This window comes from Leuciscus leuciscus, assembly GCF_965113295.1.
Source record: "Leuciscus leuciscus genome assembly, chromosome: 24".
In the NCBI taxonomy this organism is placed as follows: domain Eukaryota; kingdom Metazoa; phylum Chordata; class Actinopteri; order Cypriniformes; family Leuciscidae; genus Leuciscus; species Leuciscus leuciscus.
The window spans coordinates 17,478,814-17,506,353 of record NC_138723.1 but is presented as its reverse complement, the minus strand read 5'-3'; the positions used below and the strand labels follow the sequence as shown (position 1 = coordinate 17,506,353).

The 27,540-nt window shown below is 38.6% G+C and overlaps 1 protein-coding gene across 1 annotated transcript in view; it reads left to right on the top strand.

The window, feature by feature from the left end:
- Positions 1–2,785: 2,785 nt before the first annotated feature.
- The window catches only part of dchs1b (dachsous cadherin-related 1b), a 93,392-nt gene continuing 68,637 nt past the window's right edge, over positions 2,786–27,540 (top strand). The window contains exons 1-2 of the mRNA XM_082157758.1: positions 2,786–3,160; positions 14,073–15,896. Coding sequence (XP_082013884.1) covers positions 14,094–15,896 — 1,803 coding nt within the window. The 5' untranslated portion in view covers positions 2,786–3,160; positions 14,073–14,093. The remainder of the gene's footprint in view (positions 3,161–14,072; positions 15,897–27,540) is intronic.

Sequence of the window (27,540 nt, the reverse complement as noted above, 5' to 3'; positions counted from 1 at the left end):
ACAATACTACGGTGTTTTGTACATGTAACTTAGGGGCCGTTTACACAACACCGTTTTCAACTAAAAACAGAAAGCTTTTTATGCAAACTTTTGAAAGTTTATCCGTTATCATCTCCATGTAAACTACAATAACGGGAATTTGTGAAACTGGTGATGTCATATTTTGTGTTCAGTCTATAGGCGTGTAGTGTTTCTTTGCAAAGTGACATCGCCAACTACTGGCCTGGCATGCAAAATACAGCGTTTTTAGTCATTTTCGTGGATCCTTGTGAATGGAAAAAATTCGAAGGACATTTTTTTTTATGTTTTTAGTACATCGTTGTCGTGTAAACGTACACATACATCGTTTTTTGGGGGAAAAGAAACACAGGCTTAAAGAAAGCCCTCTCGTTTACAATTACAACCTTGTCCATGTGTGTTCAGCTCATAAATACAATCTCTCTGACATGACCTGAATGCACTATAACTTGATAGACTCTCATTGTCTTTAAAGTCCAATATCTGACCACTGTAGAGAATAACAGTAAAGGCTGTTATGACTTTGTGAAAAAATACATAATTTCCTCTCCTCACATTATGGAGAGTGACCTCATCCTTTATGTTTTAGGGAAGAAAGTGTGAACTAGAATTGTACCAGACTTTTGGCAAGAGAGGTACTGTTGATCGACAGAATAAGGAAATTATTCAGAGTTTGAATAAATATTTCCATAAAAACATAACGTTACTAAAATGTTTTCCAATGTAAAATTAATAAATGTCCACAATTTCACAAGTATCACACACATCAAAAATGTCTCGGTCCAAGCCAGTGAAAAGTCTGTTAGGACAGCCAAACTCAGTCTGTGTGAATGGCGCTGGCACCTTAGACAGAAACCCTTATTAACTCTAAATGAGCCATGACAAAATGACCTCACTGTGATTGGACTCACCAAAGCTGGGACATTAAGCTCAAAGATTAAGATGGCTTGAGCAGGAGTCTTTCACAAAGTTTCAGGTACTCATGTCCCATTTCTCCAAAAGATAACAACAGCATTGGTGGGAAATCAGCAATGGAAAAACTTCAAACGCAACATACAGTACAGCTCCACATGCGTAGGTTTAACTCTGTGAAAATACATTTAAATTGAGTTTGTGTGTTTTAGTAAGGGTGGGAATTTGCATGAGCCTCTATTGGCTGAATTGTATTGCATCTAGACATAAAATCAGAGAAATCGAGGCTGATATCTGAAGGTTATGAACAGAGGCCAAGTGTGTCCTAAACCTTGTGGGGAGCCTCTCCCCAAACGCTCGCACAGAAACGCAACGTCACCATCTGCTAACACTTAGGAGCGTGTATCATGAGTTTTGCGGTAAAGTCTTTTTACAACAGAATGGAACTGCAAAGAAATTTACATATAAGATGATTGAATGTTGATTTCACCTCAAGGTTTATAAAGGACCTAAATATTTATGCGCAACATTCAGATTATAACTCTGGAGAAAATGGAGAACAATGAATGTGATATTTACAGTAAGACTCTTGGATAAGAACACAAATTGCACCTTTTAATTTTCGAGCGTTTGAATTGTTTAACAAGGAAAGACTGTGTTCTCTTCTGCAGGTTTGTATTCAGGCAGCAACCCATCTCTCTACTTAACGCTTGGGTGCAATTGGAGGGGGGGTTGACCTGAAACCCAGGTTGATAAATGACCTTGCTGTCACACTGATTCTCCTGGTGCTGCTGTTCACTGAGACTCCAACGGTCTGCGGGGTGTACGCCCATGCTCCCTATACTACAAATAATGTCCAGCAAGGTCTATCCACTCACATACGTTAAATAATATGCAATGCTAATTTATTCTAAATCATTAAAACAACCATCAATCTACAACCATCAATGAATTGTAGGTTTCACATTCCCAACCTCTTTTTTTTTGTACGCCCACGCCAACCCAAACCTCATATGTGACCCTGGATCACAAAACCAGTCTTAAGTCGCACGGATATATTTGTGGCAATAGCCAACAAAACATTGTATGGGTCAAAATTATCGATTTTTCTTTTATGCCCAAAATCATCAGGATATTAAGTAAAGATCATGATCCATGAAGATATTTTGTAAATTTCCCACCTTAAATATATAAAAAAAATATTTTTGTGAATGGATGCAGCACAATCGCCTATAGAAATGGACAATTTTAAAGGCGATTTTCTCAATATTTCGATTTTTCTGCACCCTCAGATTCCAGATTTTCAAATAGTTGTGTCTAGGCCAAATATTGTCATATCCTAACAAACCTAATATCAATGGAAAGATTATGTATTCAGCTTTCAGATGATGTATACATCTCAATTAAAAAAAATTACACATAAGACTGATTTTGTGGTCCAGGGTCACATATGTTCATCTCTCTATATATAGCTACCAATTAATTAATAACTGTTAGGTTTCTTACAATAACACTTATCTGGTGTTTTATCTTATATAGCCCTTAATATTTAATATTCATACATAATATATATATGAAAACATATATTGTGCATATATGCAAATGTAGTCTATATGCAAAAACATAAGTTACACACACCATCAAACTACATTGGAAGAAGGTGTAGAATCTGGTTCTTTGTCTTAAAGCCATTTCTCCAAGGTAGAGCATGGTGGCACTACAGTCTACAGGAACTGGTCTCTTTTCCTCAGTCCTCCTCTTTTTTCCAATGCTCCCCCTTTTGTACCGCTCCCCACGTGTCGAATATATTAGCAACCCAAATTAAGAGAGGCCGGGCCTGAGGTGGGTGTCGGATTTCACTCGCGGAGGTGCGGTGTATCCACAGAGCGTCCAGTCCATGCAACATTGGATGCTGAGGTGACCGTTATACGGAGGTGCGCGTTACTATTAACACACAGAGGCAATCGTACGATATCCTGATCCCGTTTGGTGAATGGAATAGTGAATGCAGACCCGCTCACACCTGAGAGGCTATTATTTGCCGGTGAAAGCAAGGAGTATCTGCTTGAGTATTTAATCTCTTTCCCATGGATTTAAGGCTGATGTATTTATCTTAAAACAAAAACGATCCGTTTGAGGCTGGGAACGGGCTGGATACATCTGCATACAAATTGGATTTGAGTGAGACAACGGATGCTCACAGACAGCGGCGGAGCTCGATCAGATGAATGTAAGAATCAATGTCGTTATCCTATCTTTCACTATGATTTAAGACAGTCTGCTTAACACTGATTCTGACACCTCAAGGGTTTGCTCAAGAGAAAACGTTGGGGGGTTGCACGGTTTAGCCACATTTTTATTGATCATTCATTCCCATATCTGTTTGAGCAAAACCAATCGCTTCTTTGTGTAGCCTATGCAAGAGTGTGGTTTCATTCATTTTCTTTCATCCCGATGAAGTGACTGTATTCGTCCGCGTATTTCATGTCAGCTGGTTAAAGCATGCAGCTTGGATGCGTTAAGGACCCAAGCAGGAAAAATTAATGTTTCCTAAATGGACCAACGCGTAACTCATAAGATATCGCCTCTAGAAACAATTTAAGAAGCTAAACCAACCAAACCAAAAATGAACTAGACCTATGTTTAGTTCATTAACAAGTTGAGGATTGATATTCTGTTCAGGTGTATTTCTGCAGGCAGGGTGCAATAGGGGGGTGGGGGTTGTGGATAGGCTATGGTTGTGGAGTCTTACTGGGGTGAATTCAGGTTGATTCTTGCATGACACTTTTTTCCAGTCATCTCAATGGCAAAAAGTGTCCCAATCAATCTGAATCCACCCTACCTGTTAAAGTATTATTCAACAGTTAGACGGGTAGGCTATACTCCACGGGAGTATATTCAGTGGCTTTTTCAAACAACTTTTCATTAACAACAGAAATTGCGTTTCCATCAGCAAAAATTACATCAACAAAAGTGTTGATAAATAATTACAGTAGGCTTCTTTTTTTTAAACAATTAGGCCTGCTGTAATTAATCACTTTATTAAACATTAACATAGCCTATCACAGGCTAGCCTAGGTTATAGCCTAAAAATAATAATTTGTTAAGTCTTGAGTTTGCTCAAGGCAAACTTTAAAAGCCTCCAAACTCCAAAAGCCATAATAGGCTATTAGAAATAGTTGACTCTCAAAGTCACAACTAATGCAGTGGGTATTTTTAAACATCCATGTTCAAAGATGTTTTCTGATTGTACTGTCGGCACATAATCAATCCTACCTTCACCCAACCAAGTATATGGTCTTAGATCCTACAATGAGCCATATCTAAAAATGGGATTGCCAAGTGCTATCTATTCCTCGCACATAAATTGAAACGTTCTCAGTAAATGATCAAGTGGAGATCGGTTTCTTCTTGAGCTGCGAGGCGTGCATTCTCCGAAAACAGACTCCCATTTTTAACAAGAGACATATGTTTGAGTTTTTGTAGGATTACCAGTTTTTTTGTTGTTGCTCTCTTTTATCGGTGACTGCGGCTACCGGACGCGTAGCTATAGTATGTGCCTGCACGCAACGTAACTGCACGCACCTCATAGCATCAAAGCATGCCTATTATTTAGGTCCCTCATTCAAACTACACAGGCTGTAATTAAGTATCGTGAGCATGTAGTTAAAAGAGAAGAGAGCAGTTCACTCACTCATGTGTGAAAGGCATGTAATAGTGGTGGAACTGACAGAAGAAGCACTGAGGGGTTGTGTGCACTGAGTACAGGAAAGTAGATGCTACGTGACTGCAAATGTGTAAGAACTTAACAATTTTGCTATGGGACCCCACTGTTGAGTTCTGTGGTGATTGCTTCAAGACTGCACTGCTTTAAAATCCACTTCCCTCAATGTTTTGCTGCGCTTAAAGAGTGATGAGACGGAATACAGAACTGGGACTTTTCACTGATTGTGTCACTGTATGGTGGGGATTTTTCAGTGACCTTTCTGGAGGTTATATCATTACGCCTTTAGGTGGCAGCAAGCGTTTTTGTAAATGATGAGTATATGAATCATTCACTAAACCGATTTGTTAACCAAACGCTACTACTGTGTGTTGCTTGGAGACGCGCAACAGTAAATCCTGCTTTAGTGGTACAAAAATTAACAAAGTAATTAGAAATACTGTGACTGAGATGTAAGTTACTCAATATTAACTTCTTGTTTATTAAATTGTAGAATAAAAATAATCACATCAGTGATATTCGAAACACCACGTCTGCTCGTTTGATATCGCTTAAAATAATTTACATTACTACTCTTGTCAATATTTTAGCAGATGAAAGGTCGAAAACACTCAGGATTGTGGCGCTGTTCTCCTGTTCAATCTGCACAAATCTGTGCGTAGGATTCAGCGGACGCACGGCTATAGAGCCGTATCAAATGATGTACATAATTGACAGTCACAGCGCGTATCATTTCAAAACATCTCTGTACACGGAGAGCTCGGTGATAGCATAGAAGCCCAAAGTGGGCAGAGCCGGCCGTCGCCATTTTGGGAGCGCGTCACTCCTGGATATCCGAAAATGGGTAAAGAGGTGGGATTAGCTGAGGTGACTAGCCGGCTAACAGACAGCAGACAAACGGCTAATAGTGACAGCATTGGCAATCCACCTGTCACTCAAGTGACCACGCCCTTAATTATGCAGAACTTTAAGGCTAAATAAGATTTAAATGGATGAGTTATAAACATATACAGCCTCTGCTGTAAAGTTGGGCATATTAACATGGGAGGTATATGGAATTGACTCTCTTTTGGAGCCTGTCTCTAGCGACCAGTCGATGAATTGCAGTACTAGTCACTTCCGTGTTGGATTCAAGAGAGAGACCGGAAGGTTGCCGCTTTGGTGATAGTCAGTAGAAGTCTGTTGTGAATCGTAACACATTTCATTTGAATTTCATAATGGTGTTACTTGCACAACGCTTTTTGTAAATATTGTAGAAGAACAGTTATGAGCTTGGTTAAATATTCTTGCATGTGTTTGGCAGTTGAGAAGCAGCTTTAATGAGCAAAATTGCAGAAAGACAGACACAATAGATCTTTGTGTAGATCTAATTATACATAATAAGTGATTCCTCTTTTTTATAAATCACAGGTTTACACTGGTTGAAATATACTTAAGAATTATCCAGGTCTATTGTCAATATCTTTAATACAATTCTTTATCAGTACCAAATCAAGTATAATTATTATGACTCCTCTGGAACCTCTTTTCCTGCATCACAGATCATAGCTGATGTCAGGAGCGCGGGGCACATGTGCTGCCTCTGCGTGAGACACGTTATAAGGCAGTAAAAGAAAGACATGCCCAGTGAGGGGGAGTCTGTTCATACTGTTGCCCATCAACACTTGGAAACTGATCAGAGGCAACACATGGGGGGAGAGGAGCTGTTTGATTTAATTAGAAGAGAATAGGGTGTGTGTTTCAGTTGGAGGGGATTTGAAACCACTCGTGACCACCACATATTGCATGAGGATCATTTGTGCAGCTTTTGTACTTGGTATTTTGTTGAATGATTGCTATTTAATATGAATGTGTATTTGCTACCCTTTTTTAAAGACATTGAAACTCTAAGATTAGAAGTATGGTCTGAACTCTTTGTTGGTCTAGGGGAAACCACGATTAATCTGTTTCCTGCAAACGCCGCAGTCGGAAAGGGGAGAAATAGCCCCTGTGCTGAGTGATTTCCATGTCTAGATGTTAGATCTCAAGGGTGTATATCCATTTCTCTTTCCTTATGCTCTTAATTGAAGCCTTATAATCATCCTAGAATTGTTCTTTAGAGGAAAAGGTTTGCGTGTGATTTATACACTTGCCTTATAAAAAAAAGAAGAAGAATGAAAACATTACATTTTTGAAGTTATATTCTTGGATGTGCTATAGACCAATTCTCACTCCTCCCTTCTTTGAATGAATGAAAAAGATGGAAATACATGCATCTACCTACTTTTTTGCAAAACTTCAAAAACATACCTATATTTACAATTCACTGCAGTTTCCAGCTGAAACTCTAGTCTAGAGAACTCTATTTGTTCCTTTTCACATCAATTATGATTACAAGGGCAGATTATCAATTAATAAAGACTTATCTTAATTCCTTGCACAATACTATTAAGACCTCTAAACGCTAGTGCATGATTTGTAAATACAGTTTGATATTTGCATCACATAACCGACTCCATATGGCTTTTCTGACTTAGTAAACTTCCTCAGTAGCTCACCTGGTACAGCACTACACTTGCGATGTGGAGCGCTCGGGTATGAGTCCCATCTCACTTTTGCTTTTGTTAACACTATCAGTTCGATTTAGTGTTGGTGGTGCGTTATTTTAAAATGCAGTTGAGCTAATACCTTCTAGCGCTATACATTTCATTTCCTTCAACTGCCGCAATGTGTACAACAACCAACAAAAACATTTGCCAGATTCACATTCATCTGTTTCAAATGAAACTCAACATGCTTTTTAGTGCCGCTCACTGGACATTTCACTTTGAAAGTGGCGCGAAACATGCAGGAAGCATAATTTAGCTGAAATGTCGCCACAAACACTTTTTCCATTGAGCCTGGGTTGCAGATATAAAAACCAGACCTTTTTTCTTGTATATTTACATACTATTCTAACTTACGTTACACTCCAAGATAGGTAACAAAAACTGGCTAAAACACTTTGTGTCTGTGTGTAAATGTTCTGTTTTTAATTAGCTTACCTAACGGTCTCTATTGTTAGATTTTGGAATCGGCTCCCTGGCACTTTGGTTAGAGCCAGGCCATTATATCTAAGCGCTCCAGCGGCTTTTCTCCTGGGAAAGGTTTCTTTTTTTCCATCTATCAAGCATGTTCTTGCTAAGTCATTTGACCAGTTGGTGATCCACTCCTCTTGAGTGAGGTTTCTATACGCTTTCAATGTAAGTGGTTACTGAAGTGCAACATTTAATCTTTGCTCTTATTTGTGTGCTTTATGTTTAGATACTGATAACAAGCCAAACCAGGCTTGTGAGATACACAGAGCACTCAAAAGACACTAAATGCTTCGCTCTGCTCTCACCTGAGCTGCTCATTAACTCAGTAATAATGTCATTGAATCATTGAGAGCTTCATTCTAAATCACTTGACAGTATATTTATTCAGAGTGCAAACTTCAGCATGGTGGCACTGTGGCTTTGTGCTGTGTTTTACCTCTCATGGCCAGTAATGGTAGTTGTTCTTCTCAAGCATTAACACTGTCAAATGGACTGGAAATACGCATGTTTGTAGATAAGGTCCGAATTTGGACAAGTCAGTGTACAATTCTACTGAGGCACAGTTCCTTTTCCTTAATAGAAAGGTACCACGACCGCTGGTGATTGCTCTGGGTGTAGGCTTTCTGTAATTCTAATTTAGACAAACATCTGTTTTACACATTTTAACATTAATTTCCCCTTAGTCTAAGGAGTAAAAAATATTTTGGTCGTTTTTATTGGTCACGTAATTTATTATGAAATTGACACATTTTTAGTATGTCATTAAAATGTTGTATTAAAATATTCCACCCTAGTATACAGAATATTTTAAAATAAATGGGTTTTTAAAAACTGCATTTATTTTTTCCTTTCTTTTCTTACTTATTTGGTTTTATCATCGGCATTATTTTTTTAAATTTCAACATTAATTTCAACATTTAATTAAATATTTTAGATTTAATATTTAATTTAATTAAATTTTATGTAATGTTAATGTAAAATGTTCTGTTGTGATACATATACTGTACTGTGTTACAGCGATTTAACTAATACGTTTTAATGTTAAACCATTCGAAAAGCAAAGCATTTGTTTCCCCCAGAGATTTCAACGTCTGAAGCAATTAGATGTCAGAGATGTTTTATCTCAAGTAGTCTAATACCCAGTTTAGTGTGTACAGTGGGACATGGTGCTGTAACCTGGGAGACATGGGAACCTGAGATGTGGCATCTCAATGTTCAACGTTTGTTAAACAGTTCGTCACTGCTTATTAATAATTCAGGGAGCTTGTCTCTCTCACAGTCTCTCTTTTCCTGTTACATCCCATTCCTCGAAAAAGAGCATGCTGTACACCCGACCCCGATCATAACAGGGAGACCGCAGGTTGTTTTGCTCATTCACTGAAGCTTTCTCTTTCTTAGAGCACATAGTGTGCTTGGCAGGTAAAGGCAAAATGTTAATCTGATTAAAATATCATTTTTTTATTTAAACATTGCAAATCACTCAGGGAAGAGGTAAATAGCAATTACTTTTTTTTTTTTTTTACTTGTGTTGGCATAATATGGTTCACATCTGTTTTGTGAGAATAAAAGTCGACTTGAAACGGAATATTGTGACTTATATACCTGAGTGAAACGGCTTTTGTAATGAGAAAAAAAAGTAGGGTGGGTCTTGATTTCGTTCTTGGCAATTTGTTAGATTGTAGGAAGTTGGATGTTGCTAACTAAATGGAGGCAGATCTGAATGCCAGTTTGCCGTCAGTTGTGGAGGATATAGCCCCACCCTCTGCCGAGACATACCTCATGAAGAGAACAGATGGCAGAGATAAATCTTTTATTATAAACACTGCAACATTCTGTAAAAATTGGAATTGTCAATTTTGATTACATGGTGACTTTAAGACAAGTTGGACTTTTAACAACCTTGTTTTGGTTTACGACCTTGTTTTGTCTTTGGTTGGTGAAGGTTTGAACATGCAGAGTAGTGTGCAGGGTGTATCTATCATCGGGAAATTCTTCTTGAGGATTGATTTAAAAAAAAAATATAGTGCATATTTTTTATTAGAAAACCATGCATTTGTTTTTATATGAATTTAATATATTATTAAATTCAATCCCATCCATCCATCCATCCATCCATCCATCCATCCATCCATCCATCCATCCATCCATCCATCCATCCATCCATCCATCCATCCATCCATCCATCCATCCATCCATCCATCCATCCATCCATCCATCCATCCATCCATCCATCCATCCATCCATCCATCCATCCATCCATCCAATCTAAATATTGGCTAATAATAACATAAATAAAATAATTAATAAATAATAATTATATTACATAATGTATTATCTCATATATTTACGCTATTGCAGTATATAATTATACTGCATAAAAAATACTAAATATATTTATAAAACTTTAGAATGAAAACTGTGTAGCTTTCACTAAATTAGGGTTTACTGATGATTATGAAGGGAACCTGTGTTTCTGGGGTGGCTAGCATGAGAAATGTTTCATCTGAACTTGTGGGGTCACTGCTTTAGCCCAAACCTTGTTTTTTCTGGACTTGCCTCTGATTGGAGAAGGAAATTTGGAAACATTTCTTCCTTGCATTTTTGCCACAGTGACAAACTCCATATTTCCAGTTACTTTCTCAGGAAACCACATATCCTATTAAACCTGTGCCACAGAGAGACCATAAAAAACCAAACTAGTATGTGCTTGTGTGGAGAGAAATGTCCGGAAAGCTATATTACACCAGTTACTTAGGATTACGTCATTGTTGTCCAAACTGGGGGACAAACTTTTCATTCACTCACCTGATGATGGAGGTTGTTTTTACTCATGAGATCTTTCCTCAGCCCATGTTAGTGTGTTAACTGAGAGATTTATCTTTTCCTGGGGCTGGTAAACCTCCAGTGAACCAGTGGCAAATTCTCTATACGAGATTTAGAGTTGGCATTGGTTCCAACCTTGAACTCACTCTTGATGTCTTAAGCTGTTTTGTTTAAGTGCACTGAGGGTCTTTACACACTGAAGAAATTAGTAGTAATTGCCCTCAGAAGTGTAATCTCGGCCTTTATTCAAACGCGGTACAGATGACAGCTAAAAAGCGTGTGTTGGCTACCATGAGCTCAGTGAGTGAGTCACTAGTAAAGCACGCTGATAAGGGATTTTATTGGATCTCATATCTTTAGGGTTTTGCAAATGTACTGTATGAATGGCTATCTATGTAGAGAATTAAGGTTTCTTTGAGATATAGAGTTTTACAAGTATAGTGCAGTTTCATACCGGCACACAAATAGTCTCAATCAGTGATTTTGCTTCAGGATTTTACATTGGACATTATATATATATGCCATAAATATATATAATATAGTTAATATATATAAAACAGATTAAATGTAGCCTTGTATTTTCCCCCTCCTCACAAATAGTCCAATAAGAATCTAAGTTTTCATCCAAAATAACCCCCACATTTATTTTACTAAATTACTTGGCAATATTATAAAGCATTAGCATCTGTAAATACTCTTTGCATTTTATTTAATGGATGCTCAGTGACCTGATCCTTCTTTGTTCATCTGTCACCTGCTTCCTCAGTCTTAGCGTAGCTCAACTGCCATAAAAACCAACTAAGCCAGTCTCATATCAGTTGGAATCTTTTACTAAGACCCGCCTGCCACCTTCACCATTAAATCAACCAACTCCAGCATTTTGACGACAGCTGGACGGCTAAAAGCAGAAAGCCCAAGGAGGTCTGGCACTGTGGTTGTCTAAATACTGAAAACTGAGCGGGAGTGAATTCCATACCCATTTAGCCTGCGGAAACTGTGGCAACTGCTCATCCGTATTCAGTCATTTCAGACCCATCATAAGCATGGGTTTTGGTGAAAGATTTCTCATTCGTCCCTCAAATAGAGCCAAGTTTCTTAAAATGATATATCCTACCCTGTGATGGTTTCTGCATCATTTTTATAGTGCAACATGAATATGATCACTCACAGTTTGAATGTCCCAATGCTTCTAACAAAAGTAGTTAGGCTATCAAATTAGTTTTAAGATACAAGTTTGAATGTCCATAGGAAGATTCTTAAATCTCTGCGGTCTAACATGGCGGTGATCTTCGGCTCTTGTGCTGCTGCAGAAACATTGTATAGGACAGCCGGCCCCCCACAGGTTTTCCTCAGACGCCTCTGTCAATCACTCAGTCTGGCCTCTGTTTATTCGGAGAGATCGTGATGGAGAAACCGTCAGCTCCACGGGCTCCCTCGACAACCTTTTTATGCTATGTATTTTAATAAGCCGTTAAATATAAGAATGAGACACATTGTGTGGCAATGCATCGTGGGCCTCCATGATCTCAGGATCTGTTTAAATTGGCTCAAAGTGGCCCCCAAGTGCCCCACAATCTCTGCTACTTTCATTAGAATGAACATAAGGCCCGCCACACTTCACACAAATACCTATAGGGGGTCCCCTGATCCTAAAATTGTAGGTTTGAGGTTTTAACCCCAAATACGACTGTTTTTCTGTCCTATAATGATCACTTAAATTGTTTCGACAAGATTTGTTTCAGATCATCGATGTGATGAACAGATAGTCATTGCTGTCTTTGTCCTTGGATATGCAATTTGTGTGTAAGTGTGCCCCCCTTAAACACGTCAGGCTAAGGCCGTATTAGAAATCACATGTTAGTGAAGGTCGCAGATAGTTGATTAGGACAGACCGCATGGAGCCCTGCCGGTCAACTGTGTTTGTGAGGATAATTATTTGTAAATGCCTACCATTAGTGGCACAAAATCACTTGATGTGTCATACACAACACACAGGACAATTGGTTCAGACAGTAGACATCTTTGTGATAGACAAAGGTAAAAAGCATTACTTTTAAATCTGTTCTACTCCTTTCCTAAACCGATTGACTCATTGTGGCCACTAGAGGGAGCCTGCTTGAAAAGCCTTGTAATGAATGAAAACATTCATGTGGTTTTATCTGGAGGGCTTCTTTCTTGTTAAAAAAAATGACAGTGAAGTCCAGATTCAATATTTCTTTTTGTCCTACAGTGAGTTCTGTGCATCTCACTGGAGAACTCTAAAACAGAACTGACAAGGACAAATTGCATTTGTAATCCAATTATGAATAGAGACCACAACAGCCCACAGTGATGATTTGCCATCATTATGCATTGAGGTTTGGATAATACAGACTTTACCAACAGATACTCTACTCAGCGCAAGTGCATAGACTCCTGAGGTTTGTTGTGATTCCAGCCAAAGTAGTATAATTTTCTAATTGTTCTAGTGTACTACTTCAGTGGCGTATAAAATATCATCCGGAGTCTGACCATCTGTAGCAGATTGCTTCACAGAGGATTCAGCCTTCACACATATGACAAGAGAAGAGATGCTTTCCAAACACATGCTCCAAACTCCTGTCTGGCCTTTTTGTCTGAGTAATGTCTTTCTGTCTGCTCAAAATTTGTGGCTAAGTTTGCTTCTTTAACATGGCTTTAAAAAAAGAATTTTTTTCTTAAAAATCAACTACTGGCTGGTTTTGGTTTGAACTGACTGCACTCAAAATATGAATAACCTGCTAAATGAATAAATGTACTCGAAGAATATTATATGCCAACATCTCAACTAAACGTTTTTTTAACATGTTTAACATGTTTTTTAACTAAACGTATTTTAACGGCAGGGCTCCATGTGGTCTGTCCTTAACATGTTGGGATTATAGTGGAAAGCAAGAGAGGCTTGTCCTGCAATCTGGTGACCACCCTTTCAAATATGAATGATTCTATGGCACAAGTCTCTTTTGCCAGTTGGTTGACTAGGTGGCCATATTCATAACATCCTGGGCAGCTATTTACTGTACAGTTATGCAAGTACAGCTGTTATATTACATTCATATAACATCTCAAATCAGGAATAAAATTTGACCACCATGGTATCAAAAATGTTGCTTTTTGTGTAGGTTGTCATATTTAAAAAAAAGTCTGATCCAGCTAATGGGCGTATGAGTTCTAGAGTAGACAAACGTCTGGTGGCTGTGGATCTGCTTTTATATAAAAAAAAAAAAACGTTTTATACACTGTTATTAAAGCATTTGGGACTATCTGACAGCATCATAGATACATGGGAAATAGATGCGTGTGAAGTGTATTTTGAAAAGGCATAGTGTATAAATAAGAGGATGTACAACATCCACATACATTTTTACTGCCCTGACTGGGGAAAGCCTCTCCTTTTTGAAGCAAACACACCCCTTTCTCATGCATTCCAGCTGTTTGTGAGAGACAGGAATTTGCATTGATCTGCATTGGTAAGATGTGTAAATGTGATTGTGACAATCTGCTCCCCTCCTGTTTTGCAGGTGTGAAGAAACCTTGGCACGATGACTCCGTTGAATGGCTTTGGGAAAAACACATGTGGACAGTTCCGGATGTGGGTATTCTGGAGGCTAAGGATGCTTTTGGTGCTTTGTGTAGTAGTGGAACTATTAACAGTAATGGTCAGCGGAGAGGACACATCAGGTATTTTAGAGCTCCAATTAGATGAGGAACAACCTGCAGGGACGATAGTGGGCGACATTAGCGCTGGTTTACTACCTGGAGTTACAGCCTCACTATACTTCATCTCTGATCATGAAGGCACCGGCATTGGTAGTGATCTCCACATCGATGAAACCACAGGCATTATCAAGACTGCCAGGCGACTTGACAGAGAGGAAAGAGACCATTACAGTTTTATAGCTGTCACTATGACAGGGTTCACAGTCAAGGTCTCAATCACTGTAAATGATATCAATGACCATGCCCCCACATTCCCCAAGAAGAAAGCCTCTTTGAAAATCCCAGAGCAAACAGCGGTGGGAACTAAGTTCTCTCTTGAGCCTGCCACTGATGCGGATAAGGATCAGCTTACTGTACAAGGATATCAGATTAAAGAAGGCAATGTCGGACAAGTGTTCCGACTCGAGACCAAAAGAGCAGCAAACAAAGTCCTTTACCTTGACTTGGTAGTCAATGGAGTCTTGGACCGAGAGAAGAGGTCCTCCTACTCCTTGGTGTTGGAGGCCTTTGACGCTGGATCTCCAAGGAAGACTGGACAGATGTCACTTGACGTCTTGGTGCAGGATATCAATGATCACGCTCCGATTTTCAACCAAAGCCGTTACAGTGCCATCATCTCTGAGAGCCTTCCTCAGGGCAGTAACATCCTGCAAGTTTTTGCATTTGATTCTGATGAAGGAGACAATGGCCTTGTATTGTATGAGATAAACCGACGGCAGAGCGACCCGGATCGCTACTTCGTCATCGAACCTCGCTCTGGGATCATTACACTCAATAAGCCTCTAGACTACGAGGTGAGGAAGGTTCATGAGCTGGTAGTGCAAGCCAGAGATAATGCGAGCCATCCAGAGATCACCAATGCCTTTGTTACAATACATGTTAGAGACTACAACGATAACCAGCCAACCATGACCATAATTTTTCTCAGTGAGGACGGCTCACCCCAAATCTCTGAAGGTGCTCAGCCGGGCCAATACGTTGCAAGAATCTCTGTCTCAGACCCTGATTATGGCGAGTACTCCAATGTCAATGTGTCTCTTGAGGGAGGGGATGGGAAATTTGCCCTGACCACTAAAGACAGCATCATCTACCTCATCTACGTAGACCAGATTCTGGATCGGGAAGAGAGGGATTCTTATGAACTTCGTGTCATGGCTACTGATTCTGGAACCCCACCACTTCGTGCAGAGTCCTCATTTACGATTCATGTCACCGATGTAAATGACAACCCACCTCTCTTTGACCAACAGGCATATAAGCAGACCATTCCAGAAGTTGTCTACCCAGGTAGCTTTGTGCTGCAAGTGACCGCGAGAGACAAAGACCACGGTCCCAACGGTGATGTCCGCTACAGCATCTTACCAGACAAGAAAACGCACGCCAGTTGGTTCACCATTGACCCTGTCACAGGTATCATAACCACTGCAACCAATCTGGATTATGAGAAGGACCCAAAGCCAAGTTTCAAAGTAGTGGCCACTGATGGAGGGCGACCCCCGTTATCCTCCACTGCTCTGGTCGAAATAGACCTCCAGGATAGTAATGATAATGAGCCAGTGTTTGGGAGCAGCTTCTACAATGTTTCTATCAAGGAGAACACATCAGCAGGGACCTGCTTCCTTGAGGTAGGAATGATTATGTTTTCCTTTTATGTTTTGTACCTTGTTCACCTACTTCACTTGTATTGTTTCTGTGATTGTTTTGGCCATGATTTTTTCCGGTTTCGTAGTATTAAATGTAACATTTGGTTTGGGCTTGGTATTCATACCTATTTCCTGACTCAATTACATTCTGATTCACAAGCTAAATATTTGATTCCAATTTGATTTGATTGGGATTGATTTGGATATATTTCAGTTATAATGACAATTTTGCTTATGTGATGGCATCTAATGCTGTAAAAGATACAGTGTGATTTTTCAGACTAATTCAAATTGGTAACTTCTAAGAGTGAGTTGTTTGTTGTGGGAATTGAGTTACGGTATACTGATTGCACATTTTTGCTTTAGCAGTTGGTGAATTAATTGGAAAATCAAGATTTTTTTTTTACCCAGCCCTACTTTTGACTATAGCAATCCGATATGTCTTGAAACAAGATTTAGAAGTATTGTGCATATTTTTGGGGGGTCTTTTATTTTGCTTGAAATATCCATAGTAGTTGTGGAGCAATAAAAACTTGTAATTTCACTCACCAAGACAATTTGTAATTATGACATATGATTAGCAGATTTTATCCTCTCATAGAGAATTGCAGAAAGCTGCTTGACAGATGGTAAAATTGTGCTTTGTTGTTCTTTTGAAATGTTGGTTTAAGTCTGTTGCCATGATAATTGTTGTCACCATGTGGCAACTGGGCCAACTGTGTTCTCAAGCTGTTGTTACCCCTGTGGGAAAGAAATGAAAATCAGGGCATGCTTTTTTCCTAAATTTTTTTTTTCGCCCAATAATAAGCAATTCCAGACTTCAAAGGACCTCCGTAATGTCAGTTTCCAACAGAAGCATCTGTTGAAAAATACCCTCCAGAACAAACTTTTTAGATAAATACTGGAATTCCACATTGTTGCTGGTTCATTTAACATATATTTGGAAAGAATCGCTGGTCACTGTTTGGAGGAATTTGGTATGTGGGTTTGCAGTATGAAGAAGAAGTAGGAGAGTGAATGAAAGAGAAGAATAGAGAGACAAAGAGAGAGAAGGAGGCTTTGCCACACACATAGAGGGATGCATAAAGTCAGGAATAAAAAGGAAGCTGGAAGTGAACAATATACTGATCGGCGAATCTTGGAATGAAGGGGTTATGAGAAAGTATTCTGTGAAACCAGAAGATATGCAAGTTTAGCAAAAAGCTGTTTAAATGTATCAAAACATTATCTATTTAAATCACTCACTCAACACAAATGACATGAAAAAATTCAATGGTTTTTCTGTTGAATGAATCTTTTCTCATTATTAGTCAAAAATTTTTAAACTCATTTCGGGCAGCACAGTTGGTTTTTCAGTACCCTTGTAGCAACTTTCATTCCAGAATATTTCCCTTTGGTCTCACTGAACCAGGTTAGGACACTAGTATGGGTGTTATTTTTGATCCAGTGCTCAGTAGCAGCAGTCCTTATGGCACCAGGCCTCACATATTGGCATGTAATACACCAAACCGGCTGTGGTCATTGGTTCTGATCCACTAAGACACTGGACTTGGCTTGCCTTAGTGTTTTTCTACTCTGGACATTGTAGACATTCGGTATTTATATAAATCACTATTTGTCCCATTCATATTTTTATTCAATTTGGAACTTCAGAGTGCGCAGCACTTCAGGAAATGTATTAATAAGACCAAGTGGCAAATTCACTGTCGCTATTTTAAACAAAAACATACATCTTATTCGTTAACCACCTACAGTCCAGGTTAACCAGGCACTAAATGCACTAAAATAACACTCATTCTTCAATCCAAAAACTCCTTTTTATGTAAATTAGGCTCATCATAGATTTAGACTTTGCTCTGTTTGTGTGGCACAATTATTAAATTGTATTTAATAGAGATGTTTGTGTACATTTTTCTGTTGATCATGGCTGTAGCTATTTATTACATGATAGATCATATTTTTATATCCAAGATGGGGAATTGCATTTAGAGTTTGCATAATTTTTCCTGAGATATCAAATTGCACACTAAAACATCACTGACAACATTTATCAACAAATGCATTATATCTTAGTGAGTTTGCCCTTCACAGAGAAGTGATTTGTGTTTAATCAATGTTTGTATGATAAACTGCTGATACATAATATACATTTTGAGCACACCTCAGAATAAACATGCATTTGTCTATAGGATTTTTTTAGACATTGATTAGCAGTCTTGAATGACAGATTGGATTGATGAATGTATATTTTGAATAGTTTAAATTTCAACCACTATCCCCCAAACACAAACACTCACGGCTAGTCCAGTCATTTCCTCCAAAAACATGCCTGTTTAACTAAGCTTATCTATAGAATAGAATGGTGTATTATTTACACACTGCTGAAAGAGAAAACTGCCTTATATTTGTATTTCGGTTTCCTTTCTTCTCCCGAGAGTAATTTCTCATGGAAGCAGTCTGCTCTAGTTTTCTGTTCATTGTTCTGGTGATCCGACAGATTTCGTGAGTAGGGCGCCCAAACCAAACCCTGTTCGGGACAGTCCCTGTTAAAGCATGTTTGGATAAGAAGGACCCTTCTTTATGTACTGGACAGAGGTCTCTCCACCCAATGCGCTCATGTATCAACCGTTGGGCTTTTCCATTAGTACTGTTACACTTGCGCTTTTATGCTGATCTCAGAGCAGATTTGTTTCCCATTGTATGATTCCTAAGTGTAAAAAACTTATTCCAAGTTGGTGTACATTGTCCACCCATTAGTAAGACCGGAGATCAATTCCCACCTGTTCACATCTAAGTCTCTCACTGCTGGTCTGATGCATTTAAAGTGTCTCTTACGGTGGTCTGGAACATATAAGTTTAATTCAGAACAAATGAGAGACAAATGGACTTACATCCACTCAGGACAAAATATAGACATACAAATCTTAAACTGTCATCAAGAGTATATAATTCTTTCAGGATGTGCCTTGATTACTTTCACATTTAAGAGAAAGCTTAGTGTTTATATGCTCTTCACGAAGCGAAAAAGATCTTTTCCTGAATCGTGCCTTGGCAGCTCAGGGTCATGTTGACCTGGACAGCTCTTCAGTGCTTAAAACAATTAATTTGTATCATATGAATTTATTGTGTACTACGTATTTCTATTTGGCAGGGTTGCGTGTTTATGTTCACAGGTGCAGCTAGTGTTACATTTCCCAAATTAAACTGTAGAAAACGCTTTTCTTCACCTGTTGAAGCAATTGTACGCACTGTGGTGTTGAATGGTATTTTGTCCTAAAGACTAATCATGTTTAATAAACCGGTATTGGAGCACATCTGGACTGATGCTTGTAGAGGAAGCTACCTGGGGAACAGCTTCCTGTAACATAAGACCGGCCCCCTGGTGGGGTCACATTATAAAGTGCCCCAACGGAAACAGGATCCAGACTGTGACTACCTACACATAGTCTGTGTCATTCTGCAATAGAGCACACAAACCCTTTTTGTAGTTGGCAAATGGTGATAAATGTATTGAATACCCATGTAAGTTGCCCAAGTGCTCGAGAAATCCTCCTTGAAATTCCTTTTTTTATGCTCAATAAAGCTCTTTCCATTAAGGCACAACAATTAGTAAAGTCGTTAAACAAACATTTCACAAGTTTAATAAATGTTTTTAATCTCAAATATGGGTTGAAATCTCAGTCCTATGAACGTGGGGTGCCAGAATGCCTCATTTGTTTGAATTCTCACCCCATATGGCCTGTGGCTTCAGCCTTTTCTTCATTTCCTCTACTCTGTTTTTCCAGCATTGCTTTATGCAATATTTTGGTTCCTTTCACCCTCTTTTTAGTGAAATACTTGCACTATCCTGTTTATTATGTGGCTCTCTTTGGAATGCATGATTCTGATTGGTCAATTGCAGCATTCAGCAGTCAATGATATCTGTATCTTATTGGTGATTGGCTGTTAAAGGTTTTTTTCATATTGGTTGATATTAGATATTTCAATGTGTTATGTTGGTAATCGGCTGCTATTGGAGTTTTTTTTATAGATATTTTATCTATATCTATTAGATATAGAATCAAGTATTCCAGAGAGCTATGCACTCCTAATTATTAGTCTTCTCACTCCTCTGTCATTCCTTTTATCTTCAATTCCGTTTGATTTCCTCACCATTCCTTCATTTTTTTCTCTCTAACACATTGTTTGCATAATTTCATACTACTCATGTGGCTGTTCGACCTTCTCTCGTTTGCGTGCCTGATGTCCACTGTTGTTGTCTCGGAGTAAAGCAGAGCAGCTGTGGCTGTATCTGGTGACATAGTGTTGAGACTGGCAAGCTCAGAGGTTTCTGGGGGCAGTGTTGCTGTTTAAGATCAGCTAATTGAATTTCATGATGTGTTGAGATGACTATTACCATGTATGAATCCTTAGGGTCCAGAAAGTTGCTGTTGGAGAGTTGCTTCATGGGACAGCAGGTGGTTGATGGCTTTAGAGGTGATGATTCCTTTGGGCGGTGAGCTCAGCATTGGGGATAATTTTCCCAGAGTGTCATATTTGATATAATTAGAGATAAAGTTGAAAAGCAGAGATGGCCCATCATGAATGTAGGAACGTGGAGGCCATCTGGTCTTTATCTGTAGATGGTTAGATACGAGATGGTTAGATAAGATAATACATTATAGTCAATAAATTCAGCTTCAGTCAAGTCATAAAGCTGTCATCTGAGAGAACAAACAAACACAGCAGTAACAGGATACACAAGTTTGTTTAGCGTCTCAACAATGTAAATCTCTTTAAACACTCATATTTTTCCATTGTTCATTTGTCTCATCAGTATTACAAATGTTCCTGTCACAAAATCTGAAATGTAGACAACCGCGATTTTCCACTGTTGTGTCTTGGCCTCATTATGTCTCACATGTATTATTCTTTGTGGTCAAAAGGAGATTTCAAAGCAGCATTTCTCAAAGCGTCAGGGGCGCCCAGAGCATGTCAGACGAGGCCAATGATGATAATTCACCAAGTAAGAATAATTCAATTTAATTTCATATTTTAGTAAAAGCAGACTTTAATCTTAATAATGTTTCTCAGCTTAGTGGGCTGTAACTTTGCCTCTGTGATATGGTTTAGTGTGGGAGAAAACTATTGTAGTTCATCATAATTGTGCATTCATCGCTTATAGGCAAAATTAAGAGAAACATCCTGTAGATTTTGCTTTAAACTGTGCAATTTTTTTAGCTGTGAGCTCCCACCCTCATGAAGCAGTGCTCAAACAACATATATATTTGACTATTTTGCAATAAACAAGTTTTTTACTGTACTGTCATTTATTTATTTATTTGATTACGTCATTGACAATGACAGTGCTTTATGTGTAGTTCATTGGCTCATGAAAGATGTTAAAGGAGTGGTATAATGCCCTTTTCACAAGATGTAAAATAAATCTCTGATGTCCCCAGAGTGTGTATGTGAAGTTTTAGCTCAAAATACCCCACATATATTTTTATATAGCATGTTAAAGTTGTCAGTTTTTGAGGGTGAGCAAAAACGCGCCATTTTTATGTCTGTCCCTTTAAATGCAAATGATCTGCTGCTCCCGGCACAGACGGCGGAGCTACAATTGCAGCTTTGATTACCCCACACAGACATGCACTGAAAATGTCAAAAACTTTTAGCCTTTTATGTTCAAACCGAAATCAGACAAACATGGAGAGACTCAAAAAGTGACAAAATGTAGACAACATTTCTGAATGGTTAGTTGATGAATTTATGTAGCTTATGTAGTTATCTTCTAGTCATTGATGCGCATATTCTGTCTTGATAATCTATAAATCGTGTTCCAGGGGCGGGGTTTATGTAAATTTAAGAGGAATATCGTGTAGTCCCTACCAGACGTTTGTTGTAGTCCTTAAAAAGGAATTTCTTTAAAAGAAAATATCTCCCTTTGCTTTGAACTTTGAGCGTCATAACTTTGCAGATGTTGTTTATGCTTAAACAGTAACATTACACACTAATTAAAGTTAGAAAAGTGAAATCATAATCAACCACCCCTTTAAGTACACACTGTGATGTGTACCTTTTGAGATTTGTAAAAATTATGGAGAAAATGACTGCGAAAAATAATTTGCTGGGGTTTTTTTGTTTATTTTTTTGTCTATCAAACTGAACTGAAACCTGTTGATCAGAACAGGTTTGTCACTGTTTTTATCGCTGATCAGCTGTAGAACATCATTTTTTTAATTATTCCAACTATATTGTTCTTCTGTGTTTTTATTATAATTGTGGAGTGGACTTTGCTATTCTAATAGAATATTCAAACTTAAAAGTTATCGGTATAGTTATTGTCTTTGGTGTGAACGGGTCTTAAGACTTTGAAAACCTCTTTTTTCAATACATAGAGACAGAGTTATATATTAAACTGTTTAAAATGTTAGTGTTGTAATGGCAATTTCATTGAGCTCACCATGCAGCTGTGATAAAGTATAAATTTTTTAATTGAGACTTCAAATTCGGTGTAAACTTAAAGTATAATAGATTATGTACCGCTAAACACTGGAAGCTTGTAACTGTGCATTCACATGGGGCGTCGGCTTCAATGCTTGACGGAGGGCGTGTCTGAACTGACACGACCGTCATAGTGACAACAGCCAATCACATTACTTCCAGCTTTGCATAAAGTCGATCTGATTGGCTGCCGCCTCCGTTGGTGCTTGAAAAGTTTACATTTTTGAACACAACACAACGCAACGGAACCCAAAATTCAGTTCGGCAACGCATGATGTCACCCATTCAAAGAAAATGAGAGCCGACAGCCGGTGTGAATGCACAGTAAAAAAGTCAAAATGTTATTAAAGCTATAAGCTAGTTCACCCAAAAATACATCATTTTCTAACCGTCATGTCATTCCAAACCTGCATGACTTTCTTACTTTTGCAGATCACAAAAGAAAATATTTTAAATAAATGACAGAATCTTAATTTTTTTTGAGTGAACTGTCCCTTTAAGAATGCCTCAACAAACACCCCTCAATCTCTTCCCCTCCTGCCATCTTCTGTAGTTCATATCTGCTGAGCTAGTGTAGATATATCAGTGCTGTGCTGCACAGAGGCAAAATCTCATCCAGTCAAAGAGCCTAATGAGGCTTGAATAAAAGTGATTATATTTTAGTGAAAGGGCAAATTAGAAGAGGTGACTAGAGATGGGTAATTGCACTCTTCTGCTTTTATTTTACACACAATACTCAAATTCATTGACTCAAATTTCACCATGTGTCACTCCTTCCCTATCAAACCTTAGTTTCTATTTCAGACTACTGTTCAATCTATCGTGTCCATCCTCCAAAATAAGCAGGTCTCTCCCTCCCTTTTTAAGCTTTTCCCATAAAAGAGCTCAGTTAAATGAAATTTAATTACAAAGCTACTGTGCGCACCAGACTCAGCCAGTAATAATACCTGCTGTATTGATTTAATGAACAGTCCAATGCGGTGAAAAGTCCATTAAAGCCCGCGGACCTTTGAACCACAGCATGACGGCGGTAATCTCTATAATCTTTTGCTCACTCCACCTTTACGTTTCTAAACAACTGCCTTTATAAGCCGATGTGCCAATAAACTGGGCACATATGCACACTGTGCCATTAATTGTGGTCTTTCCAACCCATCCTTGCTTTTGCAGACTGTCAGGCACCTAGATTATCCCTCCAACACACCCAGTAATCTTGCCGTCACCCTGGTGGTCTCTTCTCTGACCTCCATCCCGCACGGTTGATGCTCTGCCAGCTCGCCTTTGTGGGATCTCGCCACTTTCTGCTACTCATCGAACCCTCTGGCCTTCACCCTCACTCTCAGGACTGTCATTTCCCTCCATGTGTTGCCATTACATAATGCCCTGTCAGTATTTTTAAGGTTTGTTTGCATTACATTTAAGAGGCTGTACATTAACCTGAGGTTTCTGTTTGATGGGAAAAGGAGCTTACTGCATTTTTCCAAACCTCACGCTGAGTTGATTCATCTATCCTTGGCAGGGTTTGGGTAAACTTGTTTGAGTTGGCATCCGAGCGTGGTTCTGCGAGATTTAACTTTGTGGAAGAGACTCTGCAAGCCGAGGAGAAAGATATGGAGGTGCTTCCACTCAAAATTCACACATTGGCCCTGTTTTATTCCCCCCAAGCTGTCATACTTGCTCAGAGTGACTCATAATCAAGGTCTTGTATTCAAGCCAGATCAACTCTCAAGTACTGATTTATGTGCAGTGACTATCCAAATGATCTTTTGTAAAGTTCATTGCTCCTTATTTTACTTGTCTCCTTCATAAGGCAAAGAAGCATAGAAATGTTTGGAAATTCATCCATCAGTCATTTTTTCAGCTGATTTGATGCTTAAGTATTTTTATTCTGGCTACAATGGCTTTTTAATCCTTCTGTAGCCAATAAAGTTTTTGGACTGCTTGCAAAGTCGTCCCAATTTGCACGTACCGTATTAACGATACTCTCTCAGAGCGGTGTGACACAAATGTTATATGTGTTTCTTATCCTACTGTTCAAAGCGTTTTCAGTTGGCATGGTCCTTTCTTTTCCAGTCCACGTTTGTTTCAGATCTAGAAAGGACGGCCTCTGTAGGCCTATTGAAAATACCTTGGGCTACAAAGCCTGGAAAAATAAGATTGCCGACCTCACGGTCTCTGTCAGTCATCAAACTTGTTCGGGATGCTTAAAAGTATTACAGTGAATAGGGGATTGAGTTCCAGTAGCTCATTTTGGTCTGTGTGCACCAGGCTTTATGTCTGCCGTCACTCGGGGCCTGGAAGGAAAGAGACGTTCATTTGAATTCATAATGCTTTTTCAGATGGAGCTCTTGATTCTCATGGCAAGTCTTAAGCCGTCTTGCAACTACTAACTAACAAACTGACAACACAGGTTGCTCCAGAGGGATGTTGTAACTTAAAAGAATATTGGGTTCAGTACAAGCATAATATTGATTGCCAAAAATATATTTTTTGACTTTTACCTCATTTTCTTTTAGTACTGCTTACATTTAATGCTGTTCTTTTGAACTTTCCATTCATCAAATAATCCTGAAAAAAAACATATCAAGGTTTCCACAAATGTATTAAGCAGCACAACTGTTTTCCACATTTATGATAATACATTTTTCATATAATAAATCAACATATTATGATTTCTGAAGTAATGGCTGCTGAAATTCGTATTCTTATTGTAATATATATATTAACATTGAAAACGGTTCTTTTAAATTTATATATTATTTCATATTACAGTTTAACTGCATTTTTGATTAAAAAATCCAATAAATTTACGTTTTTCCTTTCCTTTTTTGGTAGTATTCATAGTTTTAGAGTTTCAGGATTGTTATCATGGCAAAAAAGTTGTAAAATTGGACATAACTTTAGACAAAAAGTTAGAATGTGTTTTATCCACATTAATATAATGCTTACGCACATATTTTTTGCGTCTTGTGGCTGTATATTTGAAATAGTGAAAAATTAGAGCCGAGGGACAAGTTGAAATTATTGTTATGTTTTGGTAAAAACTAAATTTTCCCGCTATTATCTCACAAACACAACATTACCCCAGAATCACGTTTGATTGAGCTTACTGAACCTGGAATAGTCCTTTAACATGCTCCCATTCTGTGGAAAGACGTTCGGCCAGCTGTAGGCCTGTGGTGATAACGATTGTCTTCTACACCCCAGGTGATGATTTTGACCCTAGTTCAATGGCCGTCTATGCTGCGCTGATCCATTCATCATTGTTTCAGTAGCACGCACTGCTCTGAGCTCAAGTGTTTTGCCTCGGGATGAGTTTACCCCTGGAATGCAGTGCACTCGTTGCTTACAAGGAGAAAGCGGATATGAGGGCGCTTTGTGATTGCAGTAGAACTTGACCGGATCATCTGGCTCAACCTGCTCCACCTGCAAGCAGAGATCATTGATTTCTAATAAAGAGCCCTGCACCCCTCATAATGAGGTGGAGATGTTTCTTCGGCTCCTTTTCTCCTAAAGATTGTGTAAATGGGCCAGCGCTGATCAAACAGAAACATCTGAATGATAAGATCTCTGGACTCTTGAATGTTCAATAAAAGCTCTCAGCTGTCTTGCGGAGAGGCTGTGCCATTATTGGATGGTTTCCAACTAATCAATTCATATACAGGAATCAAACACGTGTCATTCGGATCCAGGTGCTGAAAAATAGCAGCAATGTATCCCTGGATAACCCTGAATCTGCACCGACTGCCAGATGGTTGTCCCTGAACTGTTTAAGAGTGTACTCATCTTATGAGAGCTCTTATGAGTAGAAGTAAGAAGAAGAGCAATGATGCAGTTAAAGGCAACTGTTTATGAGACAAGTCGATCTGGGAGTTTTGTTTTGGTTGGCTGTTTACACTTTCGTACAGTTTGTACATGCACTTACACCCATAAATTACAACCCCATTATCGGCATAGTTGTGTGTTCTACAGCAACAAATAATGATAAATCAGACAATCTGGGAGGCTTTCACTCGCAGTTCAGATTTTCTGGGTCAATGACATTTACTGTAAGTTTTTTAACTAGTGTAAAACGTGCATATTTCTTAGAAATGTACTCTTTGGATTAATGTTGGTTTGAATCTGAATATGAGTGTACTGTACACATCTGAATTATTATTTTCAAAAATGTTTAAAAATATATTTTTTAAGGTACAAGTATATATTTAAAAATAAATTGAATTAATAATGCAGAAATATCTTCTTCTTTTTTTTTTTTGGAGAGTTCCTCCACATGACATTTTACCATCTGAACAAACCTTCATACAAACGTGAAATTATCTGATATACTAAGATTACTAAGATACTAAGATTATACTAATTATTCTTCTAAGAAATAGTAATAAAAGTTCTTGCCAAACTATTTAAAGTTTTCGTTTCAAGAAATATAATTTTACTGATATCATTTCTTTAATTAGCCTTTTTTTCCTGTCGTTATCATATCAGAACAGTTGTATCACCCTGACTTTATGCTCCCCCCCAAAAAATCTAAATGAATTTTAATTCAGAAATGAAAAACATGCATATAAAAGTATTTATGCATGTATGTATGCATATGTGTGTGTGTGTCTGTGAGAGAGAGAGAGAAAGAGATAGAGAGAGAGAGAGAGAGAGAGAGAGAGAGAGAGAGAGAGAGAAGGGAGGGAGGGAGGGAGATGTCGGCATGTGGTGTGAGTTATTAGCAAGGAATTGTGCCAGTAGTCATGGTTACCATGGCAATCCGACAGCGAAGAGGAGGGAGGTGGTGTATGTCTGTGGTGTGATTTTGTGTGTGTGTGTGTTTGTGTGTGCGCGTGTCGGCTTGTGTGTAGGGGTAGTAATTTGCTTTCGGCTGATGGTCTGGTTGGCAATGGTCCCTTTTGTCCTTTTTTAGACATTTCTGTTATATGCTTTTTTAAGTGTGTGTCTGCAGGTCTGCTTTATGTCTGCCCAGGCTCCCCTCAAGGACATGAGAAGTGGGTTAATAAATTATAATAGTGATCCTTTGTAAGTAAAACTTGTGCACAAGTACACACACACACACACACACACACACACACACACACACACACACACACACACACACACACACACACACACACACACACACAAATACGCAACG